The 23910-nt window shown below is 43.2% G+C and overlaps 1 protein-coding gene across 2 annotated transcripts in view; it reads left to right on the top strand.

Annotated features, from left to right (window-relative positions):
- Positions 1–23910, top strand: part of E2F3 (E2F transcription factor 3) — a 77851-nt gene that overhangs the window by 41849 nt on the left and 12092 nt on the right. For both annotated transcript variants that reach the window (XM_019425252.2, XM_019425251.2), the window contains exon 2: positions 22230–22341. In XM_019425252.2, coding sequence (XP_019280797.2) covers positions 22230–22341 — 112 coding nt within the window. The remainder of the gene's footprint in view (positions 1–22229; positions 22342–23910) is intronic.

The following is a 23910-nucleotide window of genomic DNA, read 5'->3' as shown; positions in this document are numbered from 1 at the left end:
TCATTGTTCCCTCTTGTCCTTTGCCCCTCTGCCTTTAAAAATAATTTGATATCAGAACAGAATACATATTTACCCCTGATGACTGTCGGCCACACCATAATTGTGCTTATTCATATTTGGCAGGTTAAGGCGGACTTCCCATAAACAGCAGCGTCTTTTGGGCCGAAGGGTTCAGCTTACAGCTGTGATTCTGACACCCGCTGGACTTTAGAATCAGCTGGGTAGCGTTTAAGAACCCTGCCACACAGACCATACCCATCCACCTAAATCAGTATCTCAAGGGTGGGGACCCAGGCATCAGACTGCTGAAAACTTCCCAGTCCGTTCCCAGTTTGAAAAGCAGGACTTGTGACAAGGACTGTAACCAGGAGCAGATACCGCAGGCGAGAAGGTGGTCCCAAAAATGACAAAGGCAATCAGAACGAGAAATCTGTAGTTGAAATTGCAGCTTGCTTGCAACTTAAATCACCTCCTCTTTGGGTGACTTTCTCATCTTCCAAAGAACCCATTTCTCTCTGCATCCTCTGTATTTCATTGTAATACACTTGCTGATTTTGTTAGCAGTTGGCAGTGACAGGGGGTCCGGGTCAGCATCGGGCTTTCCCAGTGGCTCTGCTTTGATGCATTTAGCAGGTTGATTCGAACCCCCTTTGGAAACTTTTGACCCCCAGAAGCATCTGCTATCTAAGCCACCGTCCTTTTTAGGCCTTTTCCCACCTTTCTGCCATCAGATAGTGTTTTGTCCACAGCAGTGGTTAACTCTGCCTCCTAGAAGCCCCATGATTTTATTAACTGACCCCCTGCTGCACAAGTTTCCTTGAAGGGAGTCAGAGTCGGCTAAAAAGGGAGATAAGGATGGAGTACAAAACTTTCTAAACATCCTGCTTTCCCTGAAGACAGGGCACAGCTCGTAATAAAGTAAGTGTTCTTTCGTGGTGGCCCTGGGGCAAGGGTGTCCCAAACGCTTTTGACCAGGGTGCCATTTGGTCATAAACCATGTGGTAATAGGGTGGGGACAGAAAGAAATTCTCTCATCCCTTTTACAACTCCAGTCAGCTCTAGAACCAAACCCTTAGGAGCCCAAGGGAAGAGCTCACGAAGGATCCGAAGGATCTGGTGGGGAAGCATGTGCCTTAGCCGCACCTCAAGTTGAACAGTTGAAGGAGCTGGGGAGGGAGCTTTGTGTTTGGCTACAAAGTCACAAATCAAGAGACTCTGGATATTAAATTTTTGCTTAGGATCCTACGATGTTTTTTTTTTTTTTTAATTTTTTTTGAATGTTTATTTTTGAGAGAGAGAGAGAGAGCACGTGAGTGGGGAAGGGACAGAGAAAGAGAGACAGAGGATCTGAAGCGGGCTCTGTGCTAACGGCAGACAGCCCAGCGCGGGACTTGAACTCACAAACTGCGAGATCATGACCTGAGCCAAGTCAGATGCTTAACTGACTGAGCCACCCAGGCGCCCCCACCACGGTGTTTGGAAGTATATTTCCCTTACCTTGTCTTGGTAACTGTAAATCAAGTCAAATATGTCTGGTGAACTTAACACTTTCCAGGTGCTGGTCACTACACACTGGGGCATCTTGCTCAAAGCTATACACACAGATGAACAAAAGAGGTGAACTTAGTGGTGGGTGAGGCTTCAAGAGACTCTCAGGGATTCTTCTGGTCTTCTGTTCACTTTGTACGTGTGAGGAAACAGACCCAGGGAGGCTCTGTGTCTTGACCAAAGTTTCTTGCCATTACTCTACAGCCTGCCAGTTTAAAAAAGTGTTTTTAAGTTCTAGTTTGCAAACTGACTAAAAGAACTATATACTAACAGGGTGGAAATAACACTCATTTTAATGTATCTGTTCCTAGAGTTTATTTTGTTCACTTTTGTAAACCGCTCTGAGAGTATCATCATAAAAAACATTCTCCTAAGTTGGAACTTGATTCTAAGAGTCCTGCCTCTTATGCTCCCTGATTTTTATGAAGTGACTGTCTACACATGCATGCATTTTAGTAAGCCATACAATCAGTGTATGAGTACAAATAGAAATCAGTTTTGTAAAAGTCTGTCAGTCCATCAGTTGAGAAAAGTGCCAACGTAATTACAGGATTCATTAATCATGTTTAATAAAACTATCGGGGCTTTTTCTTTGGATTGCTTAGTTTTAGTTTACAAAGCTAATGTTCTCAGATATGTAAGCTTCAGATGATCTGTAGAGATCTTGAAGTTTTATTTATCCCACAGATAAGTATTTGTGGGTTTTTTTGTTTTTGTTTTTTTTACTAAGTAGGTACTTGTTTTGCATTGGTGATGATCAACTGCAAAATAGTTAACACTGGCCATGGGAATCTCTAGATGGATTCTCAGGTGAGCCCTCACGTGGCGTCCTTTGAGTTTGCTCAGGGTTATTCATCAAGAAAGCAATGCATTTCAGGTTTATGAATTCACTTTGCCCACAGGTGAGCTTTCCAGGTTGAGAACCAGTGGGAGAATCCTATGTATATAGTGGCTTCAGAGATGAAGACAGTCTCTCCTTCGTAAATCTCCATCCCTTGCCTGCATCTGGAAATAAGTACAGATTAGGGAGGAATTGTTCTCCCAATCGTCAGGTTCAAGTGGAGTACATTTTGAGATCCTTATGTCTCTGTTTAGTCGCCCTATTAACAAGTATCTGTTGAGGTAACATCTGATGCCTAGAACCATTCTAAGGTAGATAGGCTAGAGTTGGAAAAGGTAAATGGCTAGGAAAAAACGCGCTTGTGAAAAAAGGACGCAGGCTTTGGAGTGGCCACCTGTCTGTATGCACCACTCATTCGTGTCCCCCGAGAGAGCTCGTGAGCTCCATGTGAGCTTAAGATCTTATTCAGACAAATTGTTGCTTTTCCTGTAATCGTGGAGCTGCTGGATGAAGTCCGGTCCTTGATAAACTTTATAGTTTGTTCTTGGTTTTATTATTAAAGGTTAGCATTATCAACATCCCTTTCCTATATCGCACTAGACCAGCATTTTTTTTCAAAACTCGTTTAAAGAACACTTTCCTTTGTCTACTTGTTCATTGAATTCAATATCCCAAAGTTTGTATATCTTCAGAGCTATTGTATCACCACTACTCCGTCCTACATTTTTCATAGCGTTTACTCCTAGTGTATTCTTAGGATCTTCTTACATGCATTTGGAAAATGAACACGGTTTCATACACATTCAGTAACAATCTCTGCTGTAGGCCTTTCTAGTCTGATTTTTCTTCTTTGCCTCAAAGGTAGTGGCTCATTATAAAGTAGAAAATAGCCGGGGTGCCTGGGTGGTTCAGTAGGTTGAGCATCCGACTTCGGCTCATGTCGTGATCTCACAGTTTGTGGGTCCGAGCCCCACGGCGGGCTCTGTGCTGACAGCTCAGAGCCTGGAGCCTGCTTCGGATTCCGTGTCTCCCTCTCTCTCTGCCCCTCCTCCACTCATGCTCTGTCTTTCAAAAATAAACATGAAAAAAAAGAGAAAAGCCAAGACCTTGTCCTGAACCTTCCGTGGGTAAGTCGGAGGCTCCTGACTCATGATCTCTATCAGAATGCTTGCCCAGGTTAGCCCAACAGGGAGTTAACACCCGATTTCTGTATCAGAACCTGGGGGCTCATAAACTCACAGGATGTAAGTGGAGGAATTTGACTCCTTTCAAAGAGTGGTAGCTTCTGTTTTGATGGCGGTCTTGTTTTGCCCTTACGTCAAGAGGATGTCGCAGCACCTGGGTGTCTCAGTCCGTTAAGTAGCCGACTCTTGATTTCGGCTCAGGTTATGATCTCCCGGCTCGTTTGTAAGCTCGAGCCCCGCATGGGGTCTGCGCTCAGCACGGAGTCCGCTTCAGATCCTCTGTCTCTCTCTCTCTGCCCTTCCCCCACTCATGTGCACTATCTCTCTCAAAAAGAAATAAATGTTAAAAAAATAAAATTTATTTATTTATTTTTTTATTTTTAAAAAAAAATTTTTTTTTTTTTTAACGTTTATTTTTGAGACAGAGAGAGACAGAGCATGAACAGGGGAGGGGCAGATAGAGAGGGAGGCACAGAATCTGAAACAGGCTCCAGGCTCTGAGCTGTCAGCTCAGACCCTGACACGGGGCTTGAACTCACGGGCCGTGAGATCATGACCTGAGCCGAAGTCAGACGCTTAACCGACCAAGCCACCCAGGCGCCCCAAAAAAATAAAATTTAAAAAAAAATTAAAGAGAGATCAAGAGGGTCCATCTGTGTGTTCTCCACGTTGAGGGGTCTTTAAATCCCAGAACAAGCAGAAACGGTCCCTACTAGAGCGGGACTCACTGAAGCCAACACAGCCCATGAGCCCCCCTGCCTACCTACCTGGCCTGGTCTGGCTCCTCTCCGAACCCTCCTCCTGGACCCATTCTGTTTCCTCCACTTGAGAAAGCTCATGGGTGGTCCCTTTTGGAGGTAAATTTCTACTCCTCAGTTTTATGACAGTTGAAGTCTCATCTTAGGGCCAACACGTATCTTATCAGTGCAACCGTATTCACCTGCCTGGGACTCCATTCTATCCTTCAAACTCTGGGAGATTTCTCAACCTCAGGGTCATAGGCCTGTTGGTAAAACCCTCCATGACAAAGGGGCAAAATTTGCTTCTATGTGTAGCTACTGCTTTTTTAGTATTCTGTTTCCTGGAAACAGGGCTCTAGGATGCTTCTCTGGAAGTTATTGGGAGAAAAACAATGGAGATAATGGAGGGTCCATCATCTGCCCCAGTCTGGGTGTTTGGGGGTGATTCTCCCACCTCCAGAGCTGCTTAATCCTTTATTTACCTTGTTGAGGGTCACATGAATTGGGGTTCTAAGTCAGATTTTCCACAGTTGTTTTGCTCTTCAGTGACCCCACAAGGAAGAGCCCCAGTGAGAGCAGTGAACTCGCCGGGATGATTGGTGGGGACTCACTGACCCCAGCGACACCAGCTATGAAAACCAAGTATCACTCACACCAGTAGATGAAGAGACTGTTCTCAGTCCTCCAGTTACCAAGACGCTATGTGAAATATGCTTCTGAATAGTCTGTATCTGAGGATTGATGTCACTATGTTTACATTAATTTTTTTTTCATTAAAACTTTTCATCCTCAGGACTTAAATTTATTTTGTAACTGGAAGTTTGTACCTTTTAATATCCTTCACCTATACATTGATTTTTTTTTTTAGTACAAAGTCATTATCATCTTAACAAGTTAAAGGTTTGTTAGAGGACCCACTTTTCTGTAATTAAAATAATCTACAGTTGACCCTGTGCAGGTCAACTCTTATGTGGGTTTTTTTCAATATAGTATGGCACTGTTAAATGTACTTTCTCTTCTTTATGATTTTCTTAGTAACATTTTCTGTTCTATAGCTTACTTTATTGTCACAGTATAGTACATAATACACATGATATACAAAATACGTGCTGATCAACTGTTTACGCCATCATTAAGGCTTCTGGTCAACAGTAGGCTATTGGTAGGTAAAGTTTTGGGGAATCAGAAGTTAATACGCAATTTTTGACTGTATAACAGGTCAGTGCCCCGACCATTTTGTTCAGAGGTCAACTGTATATGAAAGTACACAGTAAGCACTGGATAAATTTTAGTTTTCCTTTCTAAAACTTTGGGAGTTACCAAACTACAGGGAATGTGTAGAGAATTGATACTATAGAAACAGCCAATAATTCTAAAATCTGAAGGCTCCCTTCCTTCCTTCCTTCCTGCCTTCCTTCCTTCCTTCCTGGCATCCATTCATTCTTTCATTGGCCTTTGTCCTTTGCCATTCTCCATGGAGGCCCCCTGCACCCTAGCCCCCAGGAGCCCACCATCTAAGAACTTCTGGCCTAGCTGGCCCCACTCTTCCTACCTTTAACTTCCGGTTCCTCTGATTTCTCATAATTTCTTTGGTGCCTAGGCTCTTACTGTGTTCTTAACATGTGTTTGTTTTGTTTGTATTCTGTTTTCACGAATTTAAAATGAATTACAGAGACACTGTATTCTGACACAGCTTCCATCAGTAGAGGGCCCTGCCTTCCTCCACCCTTTATCTTCCTCTTCACCGACAGACTTCCCTCGAGACCTTCTCTATGTATCTGTCAACAGTGGCTGTTTTTGGAGACCATACTGCAAATACAGTTCTGACTTGCTTTTTTTTTTTTTTTTTTTCTTACTAGATAAAGCCAAATGTGGACCTCACTGTAGAATACTGTGGCCTCATAATGTTCTGAGTGTATGTGTGGGTGTGGGTGTATATAATATAGAATGGTTTACCTAACCATCCCCCTGTTAATGGACAATAGACATTTAGGGTTGTTGCTGTTGTTGTTGTTGTTTTTTTAAGTCCCCCCCTCCCCCCCCGTTAAATATAATGCTATAACAAACGTCCTCATATGTGTCTCTCTCTGCATGTTTTTAGTATTTCTCTAGGATGAATTGATTTCCTTTTTTTTTTTTTTTTTTTAAATGTTTATTTTTGAGACAGAGAGAGACAGAGCATGAATGGGGGAGGGGCAGAGAGAGAGGGAGACACAGGATCAGAAGCAGGCTCCGGGCTCTGAGCCATCAGCCCAGAGCCCGACGCGGGGCTCGAACTCACGAACCGTGAGATCGTGACCTGAGCTGAAGTCGGACGCTCAACCGACTGAGCCACCCAGGCGCCCCTGATTTCCTGAAGTACGGTTGTGGGTCAAAAGGTGTTTACGTGTTTAAAATGTTAATAATATTGCCAGATTACCCTCCAGGTGCTTGGTCACATACCCATAATTCTGTCTTGCCAGCTGACTCCTACTTGTTTTTTAAAATCAACTATGTGAAACATTTCAGATACAAAGGATAGAAAGAATAGCATCGTGTGGTGACATCAGTAAATGCAGTTGAAGATTTTTGTTTCCTCCCCAATTGCTTCTTCTCTTTTTTCTCTGCATTTCCTGTTTCTCACATACTTTTCTGTATATGGCTTGTGTGTGTATACTCATATTATATATGTAGTACCCTAATGCTATTTAATAAGGTCTTAACTGTTTTAAAACTTTATGTAAGGACACCATGTTCATTCTGTGGTGTTTTTTGTTTTTGTTTGTTTTGTTTTGTTTTGCTCAGAATTTGTGTGATTCATCGATGCCAATAACTATAGCCTGGTACAATTCTTGTTTATGCTTCCTTGTGCATATGTGCAGGAGTTTGTGGTGCATGCTGAGGGGTTGATGGTTTTCACTAAGTATGGATAAAACTTTTTTCCAGGGGGTTTACAGCCCCAGCCCCCCTGTGCACTAGCAAGATACAACAGTTTTGCATATTTGCAACACCTGGTATTTTCAGACTTTGCAATTTTTTGCCAATCTGATGAGTGTGAAAAGATTATTTATTTTAAATTTACATTTCCCCGATTATATCTTTTACTATTTTGACCATTTAGTGCCCTCTTTTGGGAATTGCCTCTTCTTATCTTCTATTTTGCTCGGGTTATATTCCTTTTTCCTACCAGTTTCTAATCCTGTATCTTTTTTGGATAATAATTCTTAGGAGGCTGTGTGCATCACACATATCTTCTCATAACCTGTGGCTTGACTTTATTGTGGTCTTCTGATGACCAGAGTCAATTTTAATGCAGTTTTTCACATGTATTATTTGTGTGTCTCTTTCTTGTTTAAGAAAAAATCAAAGCCAAATATTTCCTTTGTTTCTTCTCATCACTGTAAAGTTTGGTCCCTTCATTTAGATCTGAAGTTGAATTTTGTGTGTGGTTTGAAGTAGGGATCCACTTTTATTTATTTTTCTTCTCAGATAAACAATTGTCCTGGCACCATTTGTGAAATAGTCATTCTTTGGTATCTACACTTGTGGTGAGCATAGCAGAATGAATGGGGTTGCTGAATCACTGTGTTGTACACCGGAAACTAATGTTGTGGTGTGTGCCAACTGGACTTCAATAAAAAACCAAAAACATAAAACAAACAAAAAAGTCATCCTTTCCAGCAACCTGCAGTGCTCCATTTGTAATACATGACATTTCCAGGTACATGTGGAATTGTTTCTGGGTTTCCTGTTCTGTTCTCTTGGTCTATTTGCCTATCCCTTTGCCAGTACACATTTCACTCATTACTGTAGTTTTAGCATACAAGTCTGGATATCTGGTAGGGCAAGTCTGTCGACCTTGTTCTTCTCTTCAAAGTTGTTTTGGCTGTTCTTGGCTCTCTGCACTTACCCCTACTCATTCTTTAGGTATGCTTAAGATTATACCACTTACCTTATGATAATACAGTTCCATTTCTTCCCTTCTCGCTAGTATGCTAGTATGCTAGAATATGCTAGTATTCTGCATTTTACTTATACCTATGTTATAAATTCCACAATATAGTTTACTATTTTTGTTTAGTCATTTGTCTTTTACAGAGATTTAAATATAAGGGGGGAAGAAGTCACATATTTGCCAAGTAGTTACCATTTTTGATACACTTAATTCATTTGTGTAGATCCATATTTCCAGCTGGCATCATTTCCTTCTGTTTGAAGGTCTTCCTTTAATATTTCTTCTATTGTGAGTCCACGGTTAAAAAAAATTCCTTTAGCTTTTATATTGTGGGAAAAGTCTATTTGCCTTTGGATTTTGAAAGCTATTTTTGCTGGGTATGAAATTCTAGCTTGATAATTTACTTTCTTTCAGTTTTAAAAAGATGCTGCTGTACTGTCTTCTGGTTGTATTATTAAAAATGAGGGATCTCAGTTTTATTTCTCTGCCACATATTCCTCCACCCACCCCCACTAGCTTTGGAGATTTTTCTATCAGTGATTTTGAGCAATTAGATTGTGATGTGCCTTATTACAGTTTTCTCCAGGTTTTCTTGTGTTTGGGATTCATTGAACTTGTTGAATCTATCAGTTTAAATCACTGCTCCCTCCACTTAGCTTTTTTAACATGTGGAATGCAGTCACATTAACTTTTTTTATGTCTTATCAGCTGGTTCTACCATTTGTGTTGGTTTTAGGTCAGTTTTGATTGATTGATTTTTCTCCTAATGTCATTATGGTCATATGTTCATGCTTTCTTGGAAGCCAGGTAATCTTCGGTTGGATGGTAGTCATTATTGGGTGCTGGACACTTTTGTATTTCTGTAAATATTCTTCAGTTTTGTTCTGAGAGGCAGTTAAGTTTCTTAGGAAGAGTTTGATCTTTCAGCTCTTGCTTTGTAGGATGGGACCAGAGCAGCATTTATTCTAGGGCTACTTTTGCCTCACCAATACAGCAACAGCCTTCTGAATACTCTACCTGTGCCTCTGAATTATGAAGGCTGCTTTTTGTTTTGGTTTTTATTTATTTATTTTTTTTTCTAGTTTGTCTGCTAGAAACAATTGAAAGAACAGTGTGCTTACAATTTTATAGTTCTAGGCCCTATGGGAGCGCTAGGCACTCTTTATTTTTTATTTCTTTCAGGCATTTGTTTTTCCTGGCCTTGGGTAGTTTCCTCACATCCATACACTGTATTCTGCCAAATTCTCAAGAGGGACCTTCTGAAGACTTCCAAGATTCTGTCTCTGACCAGTTCTCTCCTTTCAGTGCTCTGTCCAAGTTTAAGCTACTTCGACCTCCGTGGACTCTCCGCTTCATCTCCTCAACTCAAGGAATTTTTGGCCTCCACCCAGGTTCCTCCTTACTTTGTTACGACCCAAAAACTCCCAACTCTCATATACAGGAATTTAACTTGCCCACTAAATGAAAGTTGAATGAATGGGAAAGTAGCACCCTTTGATCTTCGAGTCAGTTGTACAAGTATTGGATATTCCTGACATGACACAAGGCTACCAGATGTCTGCTTTCTGTTCTTTGCAATACTTAAAGTAACACTTTACTACGTTAAGAGGAAGTTCTTCATTTAGTTCTTAGGTTCATAAATCTTTCAAAAGTGCTCTTACTTCTTGGGAGTCCATTTATCATGCTCCTGTATGGGGACAGTTTGTGAAACTATGTCCACCCAGGACCAAGTGTCCTGTCCTTTAGAGCCATGGTAGTCATTAAACACATGCTGTTTTCCTGAGATTTAAGATGCTTGCACTGTGCTGCAAGCCATTTTACCAACTACATTCTGAAGTCATTCTCTGTGAACTCACCGGTTGAGATTCAGAATAGTTACTCTGATGTTTCTACAAGAACTCAACGGGAGAAAGTTTGCCGAGAGATTTTTTTGGTACAAGTCATGAAGAAATTAAATTAATATTATCTAAAACTGTTGTGTCAAACCCATAGTAAGAATTTGTTTACAGCTCTTCATTAAACCTATAAGTTATCTCTTTAGCTATAAATCGTTGAGGACGTAAAAAGGAGTATCTTTGTGTGTTTAATTGTCATTGTTTTCTATGGATGGGATGAGGTTCAGCTATTCAAATGGACAGCTCAAATTTGCTTGTATTTTTAGTACCTCTTTTTAGTCCTTATGTATAACACCAAGCAGGACAGAGACATAATTCCATCATCCAAAAACATGATTGCCTTATTTCATAAAATCTCAGTATTTGGTGTGAGCAATGTAAGTATCCTTTAATAAAAACATAAATTGTAGGAGGATAATGGTTTATTGCATGAGTCCACACACTGTGACCCATGGGCCAGATCTGGCCCCCGGCTTATTCTGTAAATAAGTTTTATTGGAATACAGCAAAACCCATTTATTTACGCATGATGGCTGCTTTCCTGCCACAGAAGTGTTAAAGAACTCAAACAGGGCCGTGTCCGACGAGGTCTAAAATATTTACTACCTGGCCTTTTGCAGAAAACGTCAACTCCTGGTGTATTCCTTTGGTACTGAAGTGAGGTAAAATCCTAAGACCAAAAACGAGGAGTTGAAAAGGAACATTAAGATAAACTGAATAGTACTCCATGTAGAGTGTAGACCTGAAAGGGAATAATTAAGCTTGAGCATTGTGTGGGGGATTCAAAACCTTTTGCCCTCTCCATTTGAGAGACCACAATGGTTATTTTAGAAAAGGGCATCCCAACATTTTTTATTATTAAAAATCTTGCTTATTTCCTCTTATTTCATTTGCATGACATTAAATCTGTGTCATTTATTAACCAGGCCCTTCTCTTGGGCTTCTTATTCATTTACTCTTAATTTGGTATAGATACAGAATTAATCTGTAAAAGGTTTTCAGGGTTTTTTGCTTTTTAAGATCAGTATTCAATTATTGGGGTAGAGACTTGGGTACGAAGGGTATTAGGGCTCCTGCTCCTCTATGCAAAAGAAACCAGTGCCTTTGTGATGAAAGTGCCTGGCACCATGCCTTACATATAGTGAGTAGTCGGTATCATGTGCTGATGAATGAGAATTAACTACACAGACACATCTGGTTCAGAAAGGCAGATTGTCGGGGCGCCTGAGTGACTCAGTTGGTTAAGGACCGACTGTGGCTCAGGTCATGATCTCACGGTTCGTGGGCTTGAGTCCCACATCGGGCACTGTGCTGATAGCTGGGAGCCTGGAGCCTGCTTCGGATTCTGTGTCTCCCTCGCTCTCTGCCCCTCCCCTGCTCAAACTCCGTCTCTGTCTCTCAAAAATAAATAAACATTAAAAAAAAAAGTGTGTGTGTATATATATACATATATATACACACACACTTTTATATATATATATATATATATATATATATATATATATATATATGTATATAAAGAAAGAAAGGCAGGTCGTCAAACATAGTTTTCTCCTTTCCCTTGAAACCCTACGAAAATAATAGTAAACAGTTTGTCATTGTTGTTTTTAATTATTCACAATGAGAGTGGGGCTTTTAGCAGACCAGATCATTGGGCAGATTCCTGGAAAGCAGGGAAAGGATTGAGGAGTAGCGGTCAGTAAAGTAGGACAGGAAGCTATGGCGGAGAGAGCGTGGGTCTGCCTTGGAGAGCCTCAGGAGTCACAAAAGCAGAGGCAAAAAGGATGTTCTCATGAAGGACTTCCTTTAAGTAGGAAAAGAGGACAATGGAGAAAATAAACAGGAAACAAAAGAAAACTTCAAAAGAAGTAATTAGTGGTGAAGGAGAGGCGCTCCTGGTCATAAAGAACAAGATGCTATAAAAAGGGATTGATCAGAGAGCAAAAGCAAAACAAATACTCTTGGAAATGAAAAATCTAGTTGCCCAAACTAAAACAAAACAAAACAAAAAAAACAAAAAACAAAACGTAGTGAATGGAAGTTAGATTTGATGTAAGGATGACAGAAAATAGGAGCTTTAGAGGATCCCTCTAAGAGGAATAGGAATTCCCAGAAAATGAGAGAAAACGAGAGGGGATGATTTACAACATAAATATTTCGTCTAGCTCAAGGCCAAGCCGGTAGCTTCTAGGAGCCCAGGAGTCCCTCACACCGTGAGTGAGAAAAGTTGCGCACCTGAACGCATGTTACGAAATTTTACAATAAATGGAAGACAGGCCAGGCATCTCTCAGAGAGGTTAGAAACCCAGTAGTTCCAAGGGAATGAGGATCAATGGCCACAGGTCTCTCACCATCAACACTGGATATAAAAAGAAAGCACTGGAACAGTGGCTTCTGAGTGCTGAGGGCAACCCATGTTCAGCCTGAAATTCTTTGCTTACCCAGACTATCGAGTGTGAGGATGGAATACACATTTCAGATATACAGGGACTCAAACGTTCCCTTCCATACTACTCTTCGGATGTGTCCCAGGAAAGCAGTCAACTAGCATTGGGCTCGGGAAACTGACTCTGTCGCAGGCAACAGAAGGCAACCCCAGCTGACTTAAGCAGCGAAGGAATTTATGGAAGGATATTGAGGATTAGAGAACCAGGTTCGGAGGACAGGCAGGAACCAGCAAGGACCAGCAGACAGAGCCACAGCCAAAATGTCAATCCACAGAACGAATCCAGTGGAATCACAAATCTAGTGATTTCTCCCGGGCTCCAGCAGCCATCGCCAGCCGGCCCGCTGCTTTGCCAGAGCCCCTCCGGGTTCTGGGTCTGGAGTGGCTGCGTGTGCCTGTCCTCCCGCTGAGGTAGCAGGACTGGTCCAAGCTCTGGGGAAGCTGGGAAAGAGCACAGGGAGTCCTCTACTTCCGTGATAGAAGGGCAGCTATGCCTCCCACATAGACTGATCAAGTGGGGAGTTTCCTAAGCCTGGGTGGGAAGGTTCAGAGGCTGGGCAGTCAAACAAAGGGACAGATGTCCCCTTCAGGCTTCCACACTCTACAGTGAGTGGAAAATCACAGAATGACAGCTTTGCAACAGGCGCACCGAACTGTCCGTCTAGGGTCTAGACAGCAGGAGGTCCAAGAGTTTCAGGCAGGAGAAATAGTGGGGACTTGATAGAATGCATAATACAATGGAGAAAAAGATGTGACGGATATGAAAAGGTGAGGTAATCTTCGGTTGGATGATAGTCATCACTGGGGGGGCTGGACATTTTCATCCAGAAATAGCTGTGCAAGCTTATTCCTTAGAGATGCAGAGGTGACCACCAGGAGAAAGAATAAAATTGATTCCCCTGGGGAGGTAGCCATTATTAGCTGCCTGAACTAGTGGGTTTTTAAAAATCATGTCCATTAATTTCTTTTTAAATTGCCTTAAAGTATTTTGTTTTGTTTTGTTTTGTTTTGTTTTGTTTTCTAAGTAGGCTCCATGCCCAACTTGGGGCTTGCACTCATGACCCTGAGATCAAAAGTCACGTGCTCTGCCAACTGAGCCAGCCAGGTGCCCTGTCTCAAATTCTTCTTTTTTTTTTTTCTTTTAATGTTTATTTATTTTGAGAGAGTGACAGTGTGACTGGGAGAAGGGCAGAGAGAGGGAGAGAGAGAATCCCTAGCAGGCCCCACACTGTCAGCACAGACCCTGGTGTGGGGCTCGAACTCATGAAACCATGAGATCATGACCTGATTGGAGATCAAGAGTCAGACGCTTAACTGACTGAACCATCCAGGCGTCCCTCAAATTATTCTTAAAAACAAAACAAATGTCTGTAGAAAGGGAAGCAATCACCAGTTCATCAGTAAATGGCTTCGATTCCAGAAGTTCTACCCTTTAGAAACATTCGTATGTATGTGCTTAGATTCCCAGACCAGTCTGCAAACACAAATTATAGTGAAGATACCCTAGATCTGTATTTTAAAAATAAAAAATAAAAAAAATGGCCAAGTTTGGGGGCGTTCTAAGTACCCAGTGATGGGGAAATTTAGCCGGGGCAGGGAGGCATGGGAAGGAGCATGTCTGAGAGAAGAGAGACTACTCTCCAGTGGTGGTGGCTGAGATGCGGGATTTAAGGGGAAATCTTCACCAAGATAAAATGCACTCTTCTTGTTTCCACACGCCTCCGTCTGCATTTCTGTTCAGTTCCCCAGTTCCTGGGAGACAATTCGCTTTCTGATTAGGCTTTCTCACCTAATAGCTCATAGAGACGCTGCTCCTGTCAATTCTGAACTTGACCTGGCTGAGGAAAGCCGGGGAGGACCTTAGAGCTCTTCATCCTGGGCAACTTCATCTCAAGGAAAAGGGGACACTGAGTGTGGTTTATAACCGCATGGCACGGAAGGGACTGTGATGTGGCCCCTTCTTCACCCTCTGCACCCAAGCCCCTCCCTACTCACCAGCACCTCTGAACCAGAGTTCTGGTTCAGCCCCTCCCAAGTCCCTGTGCTTATGCTTATGCCTGGACAGCCTTCTGGAGATCCTGACACCCAGACCTTTCTCTGCAGGACAGAGCCCCTTGCCTTCCAGGATGTGGCTCAAACACCGCCAACTCTTTCCACCCTCTCCAGACCTCCACCATCTTCTCCATCCAGCCCCCCTTCCTGCCTTCCTGCCCCCAGCCATGGGCTCATTGTGGCATTCTTCATGCATTTCCCATTTTTGCCTGGAGCCTCTCTTATAGCAGGGACCACCATGTTGCCTTTATAATCACCTGCCTGTGCAGGGCTGGGTACACAGCAGGCACTTAATAAATATTTAATGGATTTTAAAATGGTTAGCCAGATTGTGTTAGTATGTAGTCACAGCTGGAAACTGGGAATTCCTTTCTTGAAATCCTCCTGCCCTAACCTACTGACCTAAGGATGGCCAGAACCCAAGTGAGATTCATCTGTGGTCTGGTCTCAAACTAGAGATTCTCTCCATTGGATCATTCCGCTAAGGAGCTTAACCTGGCCCTCGTATCTTTTTAGCCTCCATATTTACTTCTCTTCGTCCTCTGCTCAAAACGTCCTGCCTCGTCTTTGGCCATGAAACAAAACGTATCATGGATCTGGTTCTTTCCTTTGCCCAGGTCTCTTATTAACGGGGGTAAAAGGAGTTTATTTTAGGGTTCAGTTTGTGAACGACAGCAGGCCGTGCCTTTTTCTTGATTTAATTCTTTTCCTGTGGCTCAGCCAAATGGTAGATAAGAACACCACTTCCCTCCCCGCCGTGAGGGGGGGATGCCCTTCTGGTAGTATAGTCCATTTCTGCTTTGAACTCATACCCATACCTACTGAATGGTACAGAAGATTTTCAACAGTCTAAAAACCAAGCCAGCAGCCTTCTTTTGTTTAACCTCCAATGGAAATTTTTGTCTTGTTATGCAAGGAACCCATGATCACTTTTAAATGATTTAGAAAGAAGAAAATAAAATCACTGTAATCCTACCACCCAAAGATTAATACTCTTAAACGATTTAGTGTATAGCCTTAGATATCGTTTCTTCCTATGCGTATAATTTCCCTACAAAAATAACATTTTACATTCACACCTACTTTTCTTTTAAACTTACATATATAGATGCATATCATTAATTGCACAACCTTCCATTATATAAATGTACAATAACCTACTGAACTTTTCTTCTAATTGGGCATTTATGTTGGACATAGGTGGAAAAATATAAATATTCAAGAAAACAGCTGTGCTGTTTTCAATAGACAAATCCTAGAAACCACATCAATGTTCTCAGAATATACTCCAAAGAGTAGAATTGCTAGGTATAACTTTAGTATGTATAAAGACACATTGCCTTCGGGGCGCCTGGGTGGCTCGGTTGAGCGTCCAACTTCAGCTCAAGTCATGGTCTCAAGGTTTGTGAGTTCGAGCCCCACGTCGGGCTCTGTGCTGATAGTTCGGAGCCTGGAGGCTGCTTTGCATTCTGTGTCTCCCTCTCAGTCTGCCCCTCCCCTGCTCACACACACACTCTCTCTCTCTCTCAAACATTAAAAAATTAAAAAAAAAAAAAGACACATTGCTTTGTCAAATAAATCTTACAAACTATAAACATGAAGTCATTACCCCATATTTAATTTTACTTCTCAGAGATAACCTCCATTAACATTTGATGTGGGTCTTCCTCTATGGATACATGGAAAATTTTAGAGTGAAGTCTATATTTTATTGTTTTTTTACCCTTATAAAATCTTCAGATGTGTCCTTCTGCAACTTTAATTTTTCCCCCATATGTTTCTTGAAAATCTTCCCAAATATGTAGCGATTAGTTTCCAGCATAAGTATGCGTATGCATGCACACATATGTGTGTGTATATATATATGTACATTCCACATACATACATACAAACCTTACAGGTTTGTGATGTCAGAGCTTTGTGCCTTACCTGCCAAGAGACTTTGGGAATTTATTCCTTGGTTCATTCAAAATAAATAAGTGAATTTGTCTGAGTGCATGCCGTGTGCAAGGCTACTTGAGAGCTGAGCTCATGGTCCAGGGAGGAAGCCTGGAGCATGCACGTGCCTTGTGATGGCAGTCTGGCCGCGGTAGCCCAGAAGTTGCTATGGCAACAGGAGGGCCATTTCCATCAGTCCAGGGAAGTCGTGGGCTCAAATCCTGGTATCTATGACTCACTAAGGTAAACCCTTACCTTCTCTGCCTCAGTGCAAGGTGGGCATAGTGATACCTACCCCACAGTGCCATCATGAATGCTTACAGTAGAAGAGTGCTGACTATCCATTAGCAGGTATTTGGTTAAGTAAACAAGTTGTGGCATATTAATGAATCTGGCATTATGTAGCTATGAAAAATAAGGTCATCCTGTGTTAATAAATGCATCATTGGTGTACAGTTTTTTGTAAAGTGCAATGGTCTCTGTATACATATATTCACATAGATTGTCTAAAAGGAGATCAAAGGAACTTAGTAGTCTTGCCTTTGAGGAAGGGGATGGGATCAGGAGTGGGAGAAAGAGTTGCTTTCCTCATAGACACATTTGTGCTGTTTGAATTTCCATATTCCTTTTATTGTGTAAAGGAAAGTTTTTTTAAAGTCATGAATAAAATAACTTGGGGTGCCTGGGTGGCACAATCAATTGTCCAACTCTTGTTGTTTTTTTTTTAATTTTTTTTAACTATTTATTTTTGAGAGACAAAGTGCGAGCAGGGGAGGGGCAGAGAGAGAGAGGGAGACACAGAACCCGAAGCAGACTCCAGGCTCTGAGCTGTCAGCACAGAGCCTGACGCAGGGCTCGAACCCACAAACAGTGAGATCATGACCTGAGCTGAAGTCGGTCACCCAACCAACTGAGCCACTCAGGCACCCCAACTGTCCAACTCTTGACTTGGGTTTCTCTCTCTCTCTCTTGATTGATAGATAGAAGATAGATAGATAGATCTGTCCAGACCCCACTCATGATGTTGCGTGCTGTCTCTCTCTCAAATAAATAAATAAATAAAGATCTAAATTTATCATAAAGTAAAATGGCATCAGTTTAATATAACTTTTCAAATATTTTCATGTGGCAGTTTTTCACAATCCTTAAAGTGGTTATAAGCATGGGTTTGGAGTAGGCATATTTACTGACTGCGGGATCTTGGAAAAGTTATTTGAGCATTCTAAACCTCCGTTTTCTCCCGTAGAATGAGAAATAATAATAACAACTACCTTGTAGGGATGTTGTGAAAAGGAGATAACATAATCAAGTGAAAAGTAATTACCATGGTGCATGATACATTATGAGCACTCAAATATCCCTTGAGTTCTAGCTAATGCTAGCATGCTCGATCTATCGGGACTCCAGGCTGCAAATAATGGTCACCGAAGTCAGTTTTCTTCTACGAAAAAAGGGAATCGGTTAGTTCATACAAAATGGAAGTCTTGGGTAGACCTGCCTTTGGTCATGGCTATTTCTAGCACCTCACTTGAAGGCATTGGGACTCAGTCTCTCCAGCTCTTTACTTCCATGTTGGCTCAGTTCCCAGGTAGCCCCAGGCTGACTTCCTACTAATAACTCCCAGTGAAAAGAACCCAGTACTTTCCCCGTCGTTTCTAACAAAAGTCCCACACTGGCCGATTGTCCTGCTTGGATCGTAGGCCCATTAGCCAAGGGATACTGGAATACGCTGATTGGTGGGCCCAGGTTACAACACTCACCTTTGAACCCTCGATGGGAAGGGCCAGCCTAAGATGTTGAGCAGTGTCAGGGTTTTTGCTGATCAGGCTTAGAGACAAAGAAACCACCTGAACTAAGAATTATGGAGAAGTTTCTTCCCCGAAGGCAAAAATAGGGTCCACAGATGCCAGATGGGCAGAAACTATGGATGTTCCCCCCCGCCCCAGCCCACTGCTTGGCTGCCTGACAGTTATTACTAATATATATATAATTTTTAAAAAAATTTTTTTTTCAGAAATTTAACATTACAACATCTTAGTTTGGGTTGACGTTCTAAAATCAGCACCTATTTCATTTATAATAAAAGCCACACTGGGTAATACCTCAGAAAGATGCCACGTGGGCGATCTACGTAACCTCTCGCCCATCCAGCCTTTATTCCTACTTGGGACCAGATGGCTGGGCCTTCCGCTGAGCACCAGATAGATGAGTTGCTTTACTGATAGGGGCCATGTGATATGAAGATCTCTTTATAAACAGAAGAACTCAACAGTTCAGGGAGATGGGCACACTCATAAGAAACAAAAATTGAGCTGATGGGAGAGAGAGTTCCATCTGTCCTGGTGTGAGCAGAGACCGCCCGTGCTGTTTAAAACCTCCCATGTAGTTGTTTGTTTGTGTGTGTGTTTGTTTTTACCAAGCACGTGCACCTAAATTTGTTAAGGTAATGCTGCTCCATGATGTATCAAATGTTCAGCCAGCTCTTTCCCCAGAGAGATTCCAGTTAGTGTGCCCGTCCTCAGGTCTGCGACCTATAAGTCCTAAGGACTACTGTGTGTTCATCTCAGATCCAGTTCAGCCCCTTCCACTACAGTGCGGAGGAATGCTAACAGGATAGCCTGGCAGAAACGTCCATCTGGAAAAGGAAAATGACGCAGTGATCACCTCTCAAAGCCTGTCACGCCTACTCCGCAGGAATAGCTCGTGTAGCCGATATGACCGCCCCCAATTTCTACCTTCCAGGAGGATTTGCTGGGGCTGCCCTTCTTCCGCAGCTCATTTCTTTTTGGCGTAGATGTATAGGCTTGGTGATCTATCCCCTTAGAAGCTGAGATCTCATAGATCGTGAGGATTCCAGGACTTAAGGATTCTCTGGCAGTAGAAGTGCCTTAAGATTTAGTAGATTTTCCATCAAGTATTTAGATTGGTTCAACTCTCCAAAGTCACACAACCAGCCTAGTCCTGGTCCTTGAAGTTAGATCTCCGTTTCTTAGCAACAGATCTCTGGGAATTTCCCCAGCCTACAAGCTTACTGCTTTCCATGGGTCTTAGCCTCAAAGCAATTTGGAACAGTAGCCTGGATGGGGGAGGGAAAACTAATATGCCCCCAGGCCCCTGGCCAGTGAGCAATTCTTTATTGCGAGTGTTCAGGAAGAGTTTACAGACTTAGGAGCCCAAGAGTTCTGGGTCTCCCATTTGACTCCCTGCTGGGGACCTTAACATGGAAAGAATACAGCGGTGTACCTCTTGGATGGCTTTCTGTGGAGAGAAAAAGCCTCCATAGCAAAGCTGTTCCCCTCTCTACTTCTAGGTGAGCCTCAAATGAAGCTTGCCTCTATCAGTGGTAACGTCCTGCAGGCCGCAAGAAGTGACCCACCCACCCTGCCGCTCTTCACTGAGGCTTTGATTGGCTAATGCCACTGAGAAGTCTGGGGAAAGACCAGCTGTTGTCCCCAGCATATGACTTGATTCAGAGTTTTGAGTGATGGCCTTAGACCCCATTCTCTCCGTGTCTTCACTCCACCTTCCCCTCTAGAGCCTCTGTTGTCGGGTAGTTTCTGGCCACTGTCAACCTTACTGGGAAGGCACAACCCCTTCTTGCCAGTGGTTCCAGAAAAATTCCTGGGTTGGCCTTTGTTCACCCAGGTTTGGTCATGTGCCATCCGGCCCAGTCACTGTGGGGGAGGGGAGGATGGAACACAAAGATCAGGCAGGCCCAGGTCACCTGTGTGCACAGATGTGCCTGTGCTGGCACAGGGAGGGGGGTGCTCCCCAAAGACAATCAGAGGCTTTTACCTAATGAAGAGAGTGTTTGCCAGGCCAACCAAAACAACAGGCTCACACGAGGATTTGACAGAATATTTGGGAGGGGAAGATGAAGTTAAGAAATTTGCTGAACGTCGTTCCTAGGCCTTGAGAGTGAACTTCAGCCCAGCATTGCCCAACAGAAAGATAACGCGTGGGGCGCCCAGGTGGCTCAGTCGGTTAAGCGCCCGACTTCCGCTCAGGTCATGATCCCAAGGCTCGTGGGTTCGAGCCCCGCGTCAGGCTCTGAGCTGACAGCTTGGAGCCTAGAAACTGCTTTGGATTCTGTGTCTCCCTCTCTCTCTGCCCCTCCCCTACTTGCGCTCTGTCTCTCTCTCAAAAATAAATAAACATTAAATTTTAAAAAATAGCATTTTAAAATTATTTTTATTTTATTACTTAATTAGTTAAAAACAAACATTTAATTTAAAAAAGGAAAGCTAATATGTGCCACAAATGCAAGCCACATAGTAAAAATACATATGAAACGAAACAGGTGAAATAATCATTTTAATACTGTCTGATTTAATAATATTTTAGAAAGCCAAAATATCATTTTAGCGTGTAATCTATATAAAAACAGTTGGTGATGGATTTTGCCCTTTTGGGGGGGTGGCACGTTTTCAGAATCCGGTGTGCATTTGACACCTAGAGCACATGTTGATTCAGATGAGCCACACGCGGCTGTGGCCACTGTAGTGACCAGAACGAGATGAACTGATCACTTCCTACAGAGAAGCCGGCGAAGCTCTTACTTCTGTTTCTATGTCCTGAGGAGTTCTATGAACTTGTGTATCTCCTCATTAGGAGGATCTGCCCCAGAAATGAGCCTAGAGACACATGGCCCTGTGGGGTGTCCAGTCGGTACCCTTCCTGTCTGAACACCTGTCACACCCAGACGTTGGCACACAGTAATTACTTACTTCGGTGATCTGTCTCCTCTCAGACTCTACGCGCTAGGGAGGCAGGGACTCTTAACCTATCTTGCTTTCACCTGTGTGCCCTAAGCCCAGTGCCCAGTCCGTAGACACTAGGTGGATATTTTTGTAGTGAAATTAGATCAAATTAAAAACTCGAAGACCTCCACGCGTCAGGTGTGATGACAGAATTGGAGATAGTAATACCAGGGACATTTGCAGTATTTGTTATTCTGGTGAATGACCATTTGTAGTCTGTGACTAGTTGTGTTACTGTTCAATCACTCTCGCATTGAATATAAATAGAGAGAGAGAGAGAGACAGAGTGATTGAACACCTACAGAAACCCAGGCTCTGTGCCAAGCACTAGGTATACAAAGATAAGTGGTCCCTGCCTTAAAGGAAATGAGACACAGAGAAGTAAAATAACCCTTATATGTAATAAGTGGAGGATACAAATAAACAGAGTGTTTGTGGGAGCACAAGGAAGGGGGTCCTGCCCAGATTAGAGATGAGGTCGGCGGCAAAGTTTTGCAGGGCAAAAGTGAGTTTATGTTCCGCGATGCCTGCTGTCTTAGTGTCTTGCCCCACGCGTGGCACGTATGTTGGATGAATGAATGGATGAATGAGCGAACGAACGAACGAACGAACGAACGAACAAGGTGGCTCCTGATCCTAATCCTACAGGACCACTGGCTGTGTCCTGCATCTGACGGGTAATCCGTTGCAGGTGAAGAGAGTTGACGTGACAGCCCGGCCCCCGGAGCCAGAACCTGGCTGTGGGGCGGGCCAGGGCCCCGAGTGCGGCAGAACAGAGGCCTGAGAGCTGGCAGGTGCCCGCAGCCCTTGGCAGGGACAGGTCACAGACAGCCCCGCTCCTTGTGATTGCCCACGTGCCCAGTGACCAACGCTTGTGCTTTCACATTGCAGGCCAAGCGAAGGCTGGAGCTGGGAGAAAGCGGTCATCAGTACCTCTCCGATGGCTTAAAAACCCCTAAGGGCAAAGGAAGAGCTGCACTTCGAAGTCCAGATAGTCCAAAAAGTAAGGATGCTCTCATCTCATATTCTCCTTGGTGTGGGCTTCCCACCTTTCAAAGCTTGTGGCTGAGAGGATGCCAAGGTGTGAATAATGCTGGCATGTTGTGTCCTTTTTCGTCTCTCTGTTCCTATCCAGAAAATTAAATACAGTGTCTGCAGATGCCCCGCAAAGGGTTTCGAGTCACTTCGGGACCTGAATACTGATTCGGGGCGGGCGGGGGGGGGGGGGGGGTCTTTGAATGTGTGTGGTTTCACTTTTCCACTCGGAATACAAGTTCTTTGTATTCTATACAAATTTAAATTCTACACCATTCTATAATCAAATTTAGTTTTAACTTTCCTTAACAGACATGACTTTGGAGAGCAGGCTTAACTGGGGGTAGACAAACCGCGCCAGGGTCGGGGATGTCTGCGCCAGCCTGAATCTCTCTAACTCAGCGGAAGGCAGTGTAAGAATTGACCGACACTAATACACTGCAGCTAGTTTTCCTTTCCATCGATTGCTTTTTCTGGGAGAGAGAAAAAAGTAGGTTGAAAACAGCTAAACAGTCCTTTATGTCTTTGGCATTTAACATAGATGCTAAATTAGACTTTGTTCGCTCCTCTCATGGAGTTTATGAATGAGGCAGTCCACAAACGGTGTGTAATGCTCAGCGAAAGCCTTGACCTGTGCACCTGTGAGAGAGTAAACACGATATTGAATAAGGACATTGCATTCAAGAGGGATGGGGCGATTCCACTGAAAGGCAGTTTCAGTATTCTTCATCCACTTGAAGCATTATTTGAAAAAGTGGTGAATAAGTCACACACACACACACACACACACACACACACACAGAGGAGTCTGCAAAGCCAGTTAAATTGAGTCTGTCTGAGCCCATCATGTCACACACACACACACACACACACACAGAGGAGACTGCAAAGCCAGTTAAATTGAGTCTGTCTGAGCCCGTCATGAAACGCTAGGGAGACTTTGCAGCCTGGCCCCATCAGGTTAGGCTCCCCATGTGCTGCTCCCCTGAGGCTATCGCGCTTTTTCATTAATTCAACAGATATCGTTGAACACCTACTATGTGTGGGATTCTTCACTAGACCCAGAGAGGAGGGGAAGCCAAAGTAGAAACTCCTGAGAAATTCACACTAAAACGCTTTATAATCAAACAGGAGCTTGTCCTGTCCCTTCCTTTTCTTTTTCTTTTTTTTTTTTTTATGTTTATTTATTTTTGAGAGAGAGAGACAGAGTCAGAGTGTAAAACAGAGAAGGGCAGAGAGAGAGGGAGACACAGAATCCGAAGCAGGCTCCAGGCTCTGAGCTGTCAGCCTGGAGCCCGATGCGGGGCTCAAACTTGTGAACCACGAGATCATGACCTGAGCCCCAGTCGGATGCTCAACCGACTGAGCCACCCGGGCGCCCCCTTCCTTTTCTAATAAAGCAATTTCATAGCTTTCTGTAACTTACCAAAACACAACAGCAACAGCTTTGCTTCAACACTAATACTTGGGCTGCAGCGGGAAAGAGGGCCTGCCTACCTGCAAAGAAACCCTTCATTTCTTTACCTCTCCCCCTTCC

This window comes from Panthera pardus, unplaced genomic scaffold (assembly GCF_024362965.1).
Source record: "Panthera pardus isolate Hobbes unplaced genomic scaffold, ASM2436296v1 HiC_scaffold_17, whole genome shotgun sequence".
Lineage (NCBI taxonomy): Eukaryota > Metazoa > Chordata > Mammalia > Carnivora > Felidae > Panthera > Panthera pardus.
The sequence above is the reverse complement of the archived record's forward strand: the minus strand, read 5'-3'. Positions and strand labels throughout refer to the sequence as shown.